The sequence below is a fragment of the Anomaloglossus baeobatrachus genome, chromosome 11, assembly GCF_048569485.1.
Source record: "Anomaloglossus baeobatrachus isolate aAnoBae1 chromosome 11, aAnoBae1.hap1, whole genome shotgun sequence".
Lineage (NCBI taxonomy): Eukaryota > Metazoa > Chordata > Amphibia > Anura > Aromobatidae > Anomaloglossus > Anomaloglossus baeobatrachus.
This window is the reverse complement of record NC_134363.1, coordinates 134425075-134438479: the sequence shown is the minus strand read 5'-3', so window position 1 is coordinate 134438479 and position 13405 is coordinate 134425075. Positions and strand designations below refer to the sequence as shown.

At 45.6% G+C, this 13405-nt stretch overlaps 1 protein-coding gene across 6 annotated transcripts in view; it reads left to right on the top strand.

Moving 5' to 3' along the window:
- KCNAB2 (potassium voltage-gated channel subfamily A regulatory beta subunit 2) overlaps window positions 1–13405 on the top strand; it is a 295743-nt gene that overhangs the window by 83524 nt on the left and 198814 nt on the right. For all 6 annotated transcript variants that reach the window (XM_075327766.1, XM_075327764.1, XM_075327765.1 and 3 more), the window contains exon 2: window positions 495–620. In XM_075327766.1, coding sequence (XP_075183881.1) covers window positions 544–620 — 77 coding nt within the window. In that variant the 5' untranslated portion in view covers window positions 495–543. The remainder of the gene's footprint in view (window positions 1–494; window positions 621–13405) is intronic.

Sequence of the window (13405 nt, the reverse complement as noted above, 5' to 3'; positions counted from 1 at the left end):
GGCTCCCTGCACCCGTAGCCAGGGTAAATATCGGGTAACTAGGGAAAGCGCATTGCTTACTAACTCTGTTTACCCTGGTTACGAGTGCAGGGAGCCAGAGAGAGCATGCGCAGCGAAATCCTACGGATTGCGCTGCTCAAAAAAACGTTACATGCAGCGTTCCCTCCGCCCGACGCAGTGTCAAAATAACAACGCTGCGTTGCTATCCGTAGCTAATAGAAGTCTATGAGGAATATAACAGTTTCCTGCAACGGTTACCGTAATTCCTCAAGGCTGCGGATAGCAACGGATGCCGTTCAGCGCAAGTGTGAAAGCAGCCTTATGTTCCACCACCTCCTGCACCCTATAATGTCACGGCGATATCTTGCTCATCATTTGAGTTGTCCTATTACATGGTATTCTAAGATACTTCTATATTGTGGTTTGTTTGTTTTTTGTTTTTTATTCTTCTTTGTTAGTGTATGACCTTACCTTTCTACATTTTGTGTGTTTAGTTTTTAGAAGGCGACCATCGCATTGAGCTCAGCCCCCGAAGCTGGCTCCATGTATCCAGAATCCACTACAGACTCCCCAGCTAGACTATCACTGCGACAGACTGGCTCTCCAGGAATGATTTACAGGTGCGTGTTACATCACTACTAGCTATGTATCTATTATTATTATTATTTATTATTATAGCGCCATTTATTCCATGGCGCTTTACAAGTGAAAGAGGGTATACGTACAACAATTAGATCATTTATAGATAGTTGAATTACTCGTATTCACATACAGTGCTGGCCAAAAGTATTGGCACCCCTGCAATTCTGTCAGATAATACTCAGTTTCTTCTTGAAAATGATTGCAATCACAAATTCTTTGGTATTATCTTCATTTATTTTGCTTGTAATGAAAAAACACAAAAGAGAATGAAACAAAAATTATTTCACACACAACTCCAAAGATGGGCCAGACAAAAGTATTGGCACCCTTAGCCTAATACTTGGTTGCACAACCTTTAGCCAAAATAACTGCGAACAACCGCTTCCGGTAACCATGAATGAGTTTCTTACAATGCTCTGCTGGAATTTTAGACCATTCTTCTTTGGCAAACTGCTCCAGGTCCTTGAGATTTGAAGGGGGCCTTCTCCAAATTGCCATTTTGAGATCTCTCCACAGGTGTTCTATGGGATTCAGGTCTGGACTCATTGCTGGCCACTTTAGTAGTCTCCAGTGCTTTCTCTCAAACCATTTTCTAGTGCTTTTTGAAGTGTGTTTTGGGTCATTGTCCCGCTGGAAGACCCATGACCTCTGAGGGAGACCCAGCTTTCTCACACTGGGCCCTACATTATGCTGCAAAATGTGTTGGTAGTCTTCAGACTTCATAATGCCATGCACACGGTCAAGCAGTCCAGTGCCAGAGGCAGCAAAGCAACCCCAAAACATCAAGGAACCTCTGCCATGTTTGACTGTAGGGACCGTGTTCTTTTCTTTGAATGCCTCTTTCTTTTTCCTGTAAACTCTATGTTGATGGATTTTCCCAAAAAGCTCTACTTTTGTCTCATCTGACCAGAGAACATTCTTCCAAAACATTTTAGGCTTTCTCGGGTAAGTTTTGGGAAAGCTCCAGCCTGGCTTTTTTATGTCTCGGGGTAAGAAGTGGGGTCTTCCTGGGTATCCTACCATACAGTCCCTTTTCATTCAGACGCCGACGGATAGTACGGGGTGACACTGTTGTACCCTCGGACTGCAGGGCAGATTGAACTTGTTTGGATGTTAGTCGGGGTTCTTATCCACCATCCGCACAATCTTGCGTTGAAATCTCTCGTCAATTTTTCTTTTCCTTCCACATCTAGGGAGGTTAGCCACAGTGCCATGGGCTTTACACTTCTTGATGACACTGCGCACTGTAGACACAGGAACTTTCAGGTGTTTGGAGATGGACTTGTAGCCTTGAGATTGCTCGTGCTTCCTCACAATTTGGATTCTCAAGTCCTCAGACAGTTCTTTGGTCTTCTTTCTTTTCTCCATGCTCAATGTGGTACACACAAGGACACAGGACAGAGGCTGAGTCAACTTTAATCCATGTCACCTGGCTGCAAGTGTGATTTAGTTATTGCCAACACCTGTTAGGTGCCACAGGTAAGTTACAGGGGCTGTTAATTACACAAATTAGAGAAGCATCACATGATTTTTCAAACAGTGCCAATACTTTTGTCCACCCCCTTTTTTATGTTTGGTGTGGAATTATATCCAATTTGGCTTTATGACAATTTTTTTTTCTTTTTATTGAAGACAAATTAAAGGAAGATAATACCAAAGAATTTGTGATTGCAATCATTTTCAGGAAGAAACTGAGTATTATCTGACAAAATTGCAGGGGTGCCAATACTTTTGGCCAGCACTGTAAGTCTGTTATGGAGCGCTTCACTGACACTTCTATTTAGCTAAAGTTTTGGTTTTTTTTGTAATCTTCCTTCAGGCATTGCTTAGTTATGAATATTTGTAGTATACTTCATTCTTATTTTTTTCCTTCTCTAAACACCGTGCTACAGAGCTGTCTTACCCACCTCATCCAAGGGCATACATAGAAACCATGGGACGCCATAGCAGAAGTTCTAATTTTACCCTCCAAAGTAATTTTCCTCCTATTGAAGCCCCTAGATTGCCCCTTCATTGCACCCATAAAGTCTGATGCCAATAAAATTGCTCCACAAACACTGATGCCACCACAGTGAATGAACTCCTTCACACATAGTGTGATGACCCTACTGTATGCCCCCTCAGCTACCCCAGAAAAGTACGGTGACCCCAACACTGTATAATCCCCAGCTGTGACTCCCACACACCTCTCCACACTGTATAATGACCCCCAAAACAGCCCACAAATATAAAGCTTCTTCATAGCCCTCCAAATATTATAATGGGCCCACCCATACTACTCCAAGTAGTATGAAGGCCTCCATGTAGCCCTCCAAATATCATGGCACCTCATACCTTTCCATATAATATAATGTGTTGCACATTGCCTTCCATAATAATGCATCCCATAGTCATCCATATAGTATAATGGGCCTCAAATTGCTTTCCATATACTATAATGTACCTACATAATTCTTCATATATTATAATGCACCACATATACCTTCGTATAGTGTAATGCACTCCATAGTCCTACATATACTATAATGTACCCCATAGTCCTTCATATACTATAATGTACCCCATAGTCCTTCATATACTATAATGCACCCCATGGACCTGCATATATTATAATGCACCCCCATAGTCCTCCATATAGTATAATACACCCCATAGTCCTCCATATATTATAATGTACCCCCATAGTCCTCCATATATTATAATGTACCCCCATAGTCCTCCATATATTATAATGCACCCCCCCATAGTCCTCCAAATAGTATAACTCATTCCCCATTATTCTCCATATAATATAATGTGCCCCATAGTACTCCAAGTAGTATTAGTAGTAGAGTAGCACATCTCGGCATAGTGGGCGGGCACGCAGTAGTGACGGCATCGCACACTCTGTGCTGAGACGTCAGAGAGTAGACACGGGGAGACTGATTGAGGGAGTGGACAGCGTAGCGCCCCCTCTTTCATCTGTCAATGCAGTTCGAAGTGCGCTGCCTGGAGGGGGAGCTCCTCTTGACTCACGGGCCACATAACGGCAGCGTGGTCTGCCGCCAACAGTGATACACCATTGCGTCATTGCGCCTAATTGTCAATGTTAAAATAGGGGTCCGTCTAGTAGTCTGATGATCTTAGTCTGCGCATGTGCCACCTCCAGGGCCATTTTATTAAAGTTCACTGCGCCCGCCACCGAGAGATCAATGGCACCTGCCTCGCAACACCCCCTCCCCGGTATGCTAGATTCGGATTATAAAATGTCCCTGACCTTCTCCCAAAAATTTGGGGTAAACAAAGTGCGTCTTATAATCCGAAAAATATGGTATATATTTGCTCGAAGCACAAAGGATGAATGAAATACATTTAAAATTTTGTTCACCTTTCCTTTACAATCATTTTTATATTTCGGACACTTTTGATTGTCTTTTTAACAACGTTAGTACCACAGTGATTTGGATGCTCACCGACTTTTTTACATACATTTATTTTTTTCCCCTGCTTTTTATATATTAATGTATTAATTTATTGTAAATATATTTCATATTGAGTGCCCCCCCCATTAGGTCATAAGTCATTTTAAATACATATATGTATCTGTACATATATATGTATACATACAGTGGAACCTCGGTTTATGAGTAACTTGGTGTGCGAGTATTTCGCTATACAAGGAAAACTTGCTGTAAATTTGTAACTCAGTTTACGAGCAAGCTTTGCTGTATGAGCAAATACCGCAAACCCTTCCGGTTCCGTACTTTCACCATGCTCTGACCCGCTCTTGCAGTCTGCACAAACACACGCACACACATTTTATGCTCACCTTACCTTCCGTTCCATCACCGGCCTCCTAGTTCTTGTAGTCCGCTGGTACAGGACATGTATCGGGTAACCTTCGCGACAATGGAGGAACTTCCGCTGTCAGCCGCTTCTCAAAGGCAGCGCGCTGACCAATCCGAGGCAAGTGGCTCCTGCCTTTGACGCCAGCGCTCTGGCAGCGAAAGCTCCGGCATCGGTTGCGATGGTTACCCGATACACATCCTGTACTGGCGAACTACAAGAACCAGGAGGCCAGCGAGGGAATGGAAGGTAAGGTGAGCATTATGTTTGTGTGTGTGCTTGCGTGTGCTTGTGTGTGTGTGCTTGTGTGTGTGTGCTTGTGTGTGTGTGTGTATATATATATGTGTGTGTGTGTGTGTGTGTGTGTGTGTGTGTGTGTGTTTGTGTGTGTTTGTGTGTGTTTGTGTGTGTTTGTGTGTGTTTGTGTGTTTGTGTGTGTGTTTGTGTGTGTGCTTGTGTGTGTGCTTGTGTGCTTGTGTGTGTGCTTGTGTGTGTGTTTGTGTGTGTGTGTGTGTGTGTGTGTGCTTGTGTGTAAACCAAGGTTCCACTGTATATAATATAATATACAGTATATTAATATAATATACAGTGTGTGTGTGTATATATATATATATATATATATATATATATATATATATACCTCCTGTAACTAGTACATTACTCGTGTTCCAGTTGACATTTAGCCTCATGGCCACGCTGCTTGCTCCTCTTAACTTCTCCCCTAACCCAGCAGTTATGTGGGCAGCGGTCTGGAGGAAGAAGCAATGTCAGCGCTTGCTGTGTACACAGCACTTGTTTGGAGCTGTGTATACAGTGACGACGAGGTACAGTAATAATTCATCTCTTCTTTTTCTTTGCGGAGTCACTGCAGATTAGAATACATGCCATCAAGATGTTTATCATAAATCAGCGGTCTGCAAGAATTTAGAGTGTAGCTAAACGTTTCATTATCCATAAGGCATTGCAAAGTAATTAATTTTTGTACTATACAAAACATTATCTTAGTTTTCTTCTTTCTCTCCCAAACACTAAGTTTATGTTCCTTTTTAGAAGCTGCATTCAACACCTACATTATATTCAGTCTATGTAGGGGACGTTCTCTATCTGAGCCTCTCTGCCCCTGTGTAAGGGACTGCCCCTGTCTGAGCCTCTCTGCCCCTGTGTAAGGGACTGCCCCTTTCTGATCCTCTCTGCCCCTGTGTAGGTGACTTCCCCTGTCTGAGCCTCTTTGTCCCTGTGTAGGTGACTTCCCCTGTCTGAACCTCTCTGTCCCTGTGTAAGGGACTTCCCCTGTCTGAGCCTCTCTGTCCCTGTGTAAGGGACTTCTCCTGTCTGAACCTCTCTGCCCCTGTGTAAGGGACTTCCCCTGTCTGAGCCTCTCTGTCCCTGTGTAAGGGACTTCTCCTGTCTGAGCCTCTCTGTCCCTGTGTAAGGGACTTCCCCTGTCTGAGCCTCTCTGTCCCTGTGTAAGGGACTTCCCCTGTCTGAGCCTCTCTGTCCCTGTGTAGGGGACTTTCTATATCTGAGCCTCTCTATACCTGTAAGGGACTTTCTATATCTGAGCCTCTCTGCCCCTATGTAGGGAACTTTACCTATCTAAGCATCTCTGTCCGTGTAGGTGATTTTCCCTGTCTGAGCCTCTCTGCCCCTGTGTAAGGGACTTCCCCTGTCTGAGCCTCTCTGTCCTTGTGTAGGTGACTTCCCCCTGTCTGAGCCTCTCTGCCCCTGTGTAGGTGACTTCCCCTGTCTGAGCCTCTCTGCCCCTGTGTAGGTGACTTCCCCTGTCTGAGCCTCTCTGTCCCTGTGTAAGGGACTTCCCCTGTCTGAGCCTCTCTGCCCCTGTGTAGGTGACTTCCCCTGTCTGAGCCTCTCTGTCCCTGTGTAAGGGACTTCCCCTGTCTGAGCCTCTCTGCCCCTGTGTAAGGGACTTCCCCTGTCTGAGCCTCTCTGCCCCTGTGTAAGGGACTTCCCCTGTCTGAGCCTCTCTGCCCCTGTGTAAGGGACTTCCCCTGTCTGAGCCTCTCTGACTCTCCTTTGCACTTAGACAAAATTCCCATTCTTTGTTTGAATAGATTGTACTTTTCTGAGCAGTAGATGAATGTAGCTTCTAAAGGAGCACAAGTTAGTTAAAGGGAATCTGTCATTGGGTTTTTGCTAGACCTTCTGAGAGCAGTATAATGTAGAGACAGAGACCCTGATTCCAATGATGTCACTTACTGAGCTGTTTGCTGTCATTTGCTGTCAGATTAGGTGGCAAAAACTTGGTGACCGATTCCCTTTAAGACAGCTCTTCAGCTTCATTCTTGGGAGCGAAGGAAGCAAAATAAAGCAATGACTAAGGCTGTGTGCACACTGCGTTGTTTTGACGCTGCGTTTTTGTGCGGTTTTTAGCGCTAAAAACGCACAAACTCAGCGTCTTTAAAAACGCATGAAAAAAACACATGCGTTTTGCTGCGTTTTTGGCTGCGTTTTGCTGCGTTTTTTCTCACTGCGTTTTTCTGCGTTTCTTTAATCAGTGAACATTGCCATTAAAGATTGTTTGAAAAAAAAGTCTGATGTAATTTCCTTCTTCCATATGTTCTTCATTCTCCACTAGTGTATGCAGGAGAGCAGACAGCTGCAGAACTACAAGGCTCAGCATAATCCATCCAATAGTGTATGCAGGAGAGCAGACTGCTGCAGAACTACAAGGCTCAGCATGCTCCATCCAGGACTGTATGCTGGAGGGAGAGTCAGGGGGAGCAGAAATTCAAGGCTCAGCATCCTCCATCCAATAGTGTATGCAGGAGAGCAGACAGCAGCTGTCGAACTACAAGGCTCAGCATCCTCCTTCCAGGACTGTATGCAGGATTTCTTTGCCCCCCCAAACAAAAAAAATGACGTGAGCTTCGCCATATTTTTGTATGCTAGCCAGGTACAGCAGGCAGGTATGGGCTGCCCCCAACCCCCAGCTGCCTATTTGTACCCGGCTGGGAACCAAAAATATAGGGAAGCCCTTTTTATTTTAATTATTTCATGAATTTCATGAAATAATTAGAAAAAAAAAAAAAAAATGACGTGGGCTTCGCCTAATTTTTGTGTCCAGCCGGGTACAACTAGGCAGTTGGGGATTGGAATCTACAGTGCAGGGTGCCCATGCTTTCTGGGCACCTCCACTGCGAATTGCAGTCCGCATCCATTCCAGAAAATGGCGATTTCATAGAAGCGCCATCTTCTGGCGCTGTATCCAACTCTTCCAGCTGCCCTGGTGACGGTGGCACGCTGGGTAATAATGGGGTTAGGGCTAGCTGTATATTGTCAGCTGGCCCTAAGCCCGAAATTCATGGTGTCACGCCAATATTAGACATGGCCACCATGAATTTCTAGTAAAGATAAACCACAACACACAGAAAAATATTTTTATTAGAAATAAAACACAACACAATTAGTGACTCCATGTTTATTGAAATAAAGAACCCCCCTCCGCAGTAATCCTGGGTCAAGGGTCCCGCGCCGTCCAATCTGGATCCAATATCATCTGATCGGTTTGCTGGAAGGCAAAGCAATCAGATGATGTGTCAGTATCAAGGCCTGAATCACATGAGACAGCAGCTGATTGTATAAACAGCTTATATACAATCAGCTGATGCATCAGTGCAAAAAAAAAATACTTATGTGCTGATTACCGGCAGCTCCTGGAGCGATGGGGCGGGAGTCTGATCCCGTCCGATCACTGCAGCAGCTGCCGGTAATCAGGGATGAAGTCTCCTGACTGCATCCGCTGACAGGTTAAGCCGGCCGGGCGCCGGCGTCAGCGTCACCGTGACTGCATCAGGTGATCCATCGCCAGGTCCTGCAGGCATACGTACCTGGGGAGACTGCACACAGCCGGAGCGGCGGTACCGTGAGAGGATATGGGAGCGGGCATGGCACCGGGAGTCTGCAGACAGGTGAGTATGACATTTTTTTTTCTACTATTCACTTTTGATTTCGCAGCCGCTTTCATCTCCCGCCCAGACATGGCGCTGCACGGGAGCATACATGCACAGGACGGGAGGTGGAAGCGGCGGTGACGGTACCGGGAGGATTCATGCTTCTGTGTTTACTGACAGAAGGAATCCTCTTCCTGTACACGTCACTTTACTACCCACATCCTGCGTTTTATAGCTGCGTTTTTGGTCTTAGAAACGCAACAAAACGCAGCTATAATAACAATTTGCGTTTCTCATTGCATCTTTCAACATCCCATTGCACTCAATGGATGAAAAATGCGGTGAAAAACGCGGGAATAATTGACATGCTGCGTTTTTGTGGTCACCACAAAAACGCAGCAGGAAAAAAAACACGCTGTGTGCAGACAGCAAAAATGAAAACTCATAGACTTTGCTGGGGGAAGCAAAGTCATGCAGTTTTCTGGGCAAAAACGCACTTGAAAAACGCGCAAAAACGCACTGTGTGAACTTACCCTAAGCTTTGCAATGCCTGGAGGATAATTGAATTAAGATGAACTTTTGGTTTGTTTTTCGCCGCTTTGCATTCCCTACAAAATAACAATTGTGGAGCATTTTTGCTTACATTGTGCTGTTCTTTATTCCTCCTGGAAGGATGTTACTAAGGATTCGCACACACTGGCGTATAAAAAAAAAAATCAGTCCCATTCTCATCCAAAGTTGGACGATCGTCATGCGGGTTATTATGGAAGTCGTACGAGTTCTACGTGAGTGTGCGACTTATTTTCTCGCCCAGCATTCGTGTGATATCCATATAACAAGCATTTACAGGACCATTTACACGGTTCGTTACTACAGAATGGTGATGTATCCAAAAAAACGGATGTCAGTACAGTGGTCCATGTGCCGTCTGTTTTTTTTTTTTTCCTTGCTCCCGTAGATTTGCATTGGAGAGTCTCAGGCGTTTTACGCCACCATACACACTATGCCGTGATTTTTTTTTTCTCCCCCCCCCCCCCCCCCCACCCCCAAGCCAAATACAGCTGAGAAAAATCTCACAGATCAGCACTGACCCATTAAATAACATTGGTCGGAGTACAATCCCTCGCCTGATTTATACTCAAATGGGAGTATACTCTAAATTGTAAACTAAATGTTAACATTTCCTTCGTCATACAGTGTGTGCTGATGATCAAAAGCAAAGTAAAGACCTGCAGTCAGTTTATTCATACATTTCCAGGAGGAATAACAGAGGAACAGGACAATGCGGAGTTATTTCCAGAATTATTTCATGCAAAACCAGGCCGCAGCCGATAAAGTGGGGACAAAATATAATAATTTCATGTAATAAAACGGACATTTCCAGTCAGAGAGTGAACAAGGTCGCCTTTTCCAACCCAAAAGTGGCTTATTTCTTTTTTTTTTCAACCATATTTGCACAGCATTTCCCTCATCACAGATGGAAACTACACTCTATATCATTATACTTGCTGGAATAGGCAAAAAGGTGCAAATAAGGTTTTATCCTGGTGTACCAGAATAAACTAATTTCAGGGAATCACTTACATGGGGTAGTTGTGTAAGGCCGCGTTCACACTGCGTTCCTCTCCCTGTTCAGTGGTCCTATTGGAGCTTCCATACGGACCCCCTGCACCACCCGATGCATTATAGTCACATGCACCGACGGGGCCACTGACTATAATGGTGCAGACGGAGTCACCGTGGGCTCTGTCGTGCACCATTTTCAGGGGTATTCGTCTACTGGAGGCGAACACCCAGATGTAGTAGACTGCTTCTGAGTGTCCACCTCCAGTAAGCGTATACCCCCGAAAACGATGCACGACAGAACACACGGTGACTCCGTCTGCACCATTATAGTCAGCGGCCCCATCGGCGCATGCGTCCGAAACCCGTTTTGCGATGGGTTCGGATGGAAGCCCCAACGGGACCACTGAACGGGAAGAGGAACGCAGTGTGAAAGTGGCGTAAGTCACAACTACTGTAGCAGCATAGATCATACCACAATGTCTGCTGCAGTCCCCGCTGATAGATCGATGTGCATCAGTGATTCAGCGATTTTGGTTCCTGGAAGAGTTTTAATACTTTGAAATGCATAGAACAATAAGGCTGCGTGCCCACGAACAGTTTTCACAGCGTTCTGGACGTAGCATGCGTCAACTGAGTCCAAAACGCTGTGTTGTACAGTACAAGCACAGTGGATGGGATTTTTAGAAATCCCATACCCACTGTGCTTTCCGCAGCAAACACTGATCTGCGGTGTGGCTTTTCGAGCGCAGCATATCAATTCCTTGCTGCAGAGTTGCAAGCAGGCAGAACACAAGTGAGAGACCGCAACTGTCCGAGCCCGGATCATGGGTACGAGCCGCTGCGGTCTCCTGCGGAGGAGACTCGAGGCCCCGCAGGTCAGGACCCGTCACATCCAAGGCACAGCGGTACCCTAAATCACACTTATATCTTTAATTGATCATTTTCTTCTCCTACACTGCAGCGCAGGTAACCCCTTTCCTTCTTCCTTCCATACACTCTGTATCAGTCAGCCATGATATTCCTTCCACATGTGCAGAAGTCTGTAGAATGCATGGCTTGTCCTAAAGGATGTGTATACCTTTGCAACCATTTTATCGTATTGCTCCAGTGCATCTAAATTAAAAAATGCTGCAACTTTGCCAACAATTTTTAATAGAAAAGAAAAAAGCTTTCCATTTGAGGTACGCAGGTTCTGTGCCGGCCATTATGTGCCCTCGGTTACCAGCATAACCTGCACTCCTTGGACCATTTCTTCTTGCTTATCTGCAGCCAAAGTGGAGGCAAAAAGAAGACTACACAAAGCCTGTAGCCAGTGGCGTAACTAGAGTTTGATGGACCCCGGTGCAAAGTTCAGACCTGGGCCCCCCCTCCACATACACCGACACTTGGGGTACGAGATAATGACACTGACACTCGGAGCACAGGATAATGACACTGACACTTGGCTCTTACCCACAGCACCCAGGTTTCCCATGCTCTGAAATCCCTCTATCAGCACCCAGCTTTCCTATGTTCTGATATCCATCTTGTCCTCGGCACCCAGCTTTCCCATGCTCTACTATACATCTTCTACATCATATCAGAGCATGGAAAAGCTGGGTGCTGAGAGAAGATGTATAGCAGAGCATGGGAAAGCTGGGTGCTGAGAGAAGATGTATAGCAGAGCATGGGAAAGCTGGGTGCTGAGGGAAAGAGCCTTTTTCCCTCAGCACAAAACATTCCCATCCCCTGATTAGATCTTTGTCCCCCCTTGTATATAGTTCTCCAAATACAATAATGGCCCCAACATTGCCTTCCAAATAGTATAAAGGGTCCCACATAACCCTTCATATATTAGAATGCAAGCCCATAGTCCTCCATGTATTATAATGCATTTCCCATAGTTCTCCATGTATTATAATTCACCCCATAGTCCTCCATATATTATACTGCACCACATAGTCCTCCATATATTATACTGCACCCCCATAATCCTCCATATATTATAATGCACCCCCATAATCCTCCATAAAAAGTAGCCCTTCAATTATTATCATTAATTTCTCATAGTTCTCCATGTATTATTCACCCCATAGTGCTCCATATATTATACTGCACCCCTATAGTCCTCCATGTATAAAGTAGCCCTCCAAATATTATAATGAATTTCTCATAGTTCTCCATATGTTATAATTCACCTCATAGTACTCCATATATTATACTGCACCACGTAGTCCTCAATGTTTTATAATGCACCCCCATAGTCCATGTATAAGGTAGGCTCCATAGCCCTCCATATATTATAATGTAGCCCCCATAGTCCTATATGTATTATAACGCAACCCCATAAAACTTCAGATTGTATTATGCAGCCCCATACTCCTCCATGTATAATGCACCCCTATATTCCATGTATAAGGTGTCCTTCATTTTGTATTAGGCAGCCCCCCCAGACCTCCATATATAATAATGCAGCCAGCCTCCCCAGTCCTCCAGGTATAATGTAGCAGCCAGCCTCTCCAGGCCTCCAGGTATAATGTAGCAGCCAGCCTCTCCAGGCCTCCAGGTATAATGTAGCAGCCAGCCTCTCCAGGTATAATGTAGCAGCCAGGCCTCCATGTATAATAATACAGCCAGCCTCCCCAGTCCTCCATGTATAATAATACAGCCAGCCTCCCCAGTCCTCCATGTATAATAATTCAGCCAGCCTCTCCAGGACTCCACGTATAATATAGCAGCCAGCCTCTCCAGGCCTCCATGTATAATGCAGCCTCTCCATGTATAATAATGCAGCCTCCCCAGACCTCCATGTATAATGTAGCCTCTCCAGGCCTCCATGTATAATAATGCAGCCTCCCCAGACCTCCATGTATAATGCAGCCTCTCCAGGCCTCCATATATAATAATGCAGCCTCTCCAGGCCTCCATGTATAATAATGCAGCCTCCCCAGACCTCCATGTATAATAATGCAGCCTCCCCAGACCTCCATGTATAATGCAGCCTCTCCAGGCATCCATGTATAATGCAGCCTTCCCAAGCCTCTGGCCACCGTGTACTCACTAATTTATATTAAAAAAAAAAAAAAAAAAAAAGTACTCACTGCTCTCTTCCTTCCACCGCTGCTGTCCTCACCTCTCTCCTCGTTCCCCAGCCGCTGCTCTATCCTCACCGCTTTCCTCTTCCACCGCTGCTCGTTCTCCCGGTGCTCTGGTCGGTGTCCTCCCGTCCTGCGCTCTGTGCAGTTAGCAAGCAGTCGCACGGGAGTGACGTCACCGCACAGGGGGAGAATGATGATGCATAGCGCGGCACCGGCCGCGCTATGCTTCATCATTACTGTGCGCGGTGACGGGGTACCCGCCATAGCCGCTGACACCAGGCAGGGGGCCTGGTGTCGGCGACCGCACCAGGTCATATAGCGGCCGCGTGGTCTGTGACAGATCAGCGCAGCTCCTCTCACTGAAAGGAGCTGGCTGCTGATCTG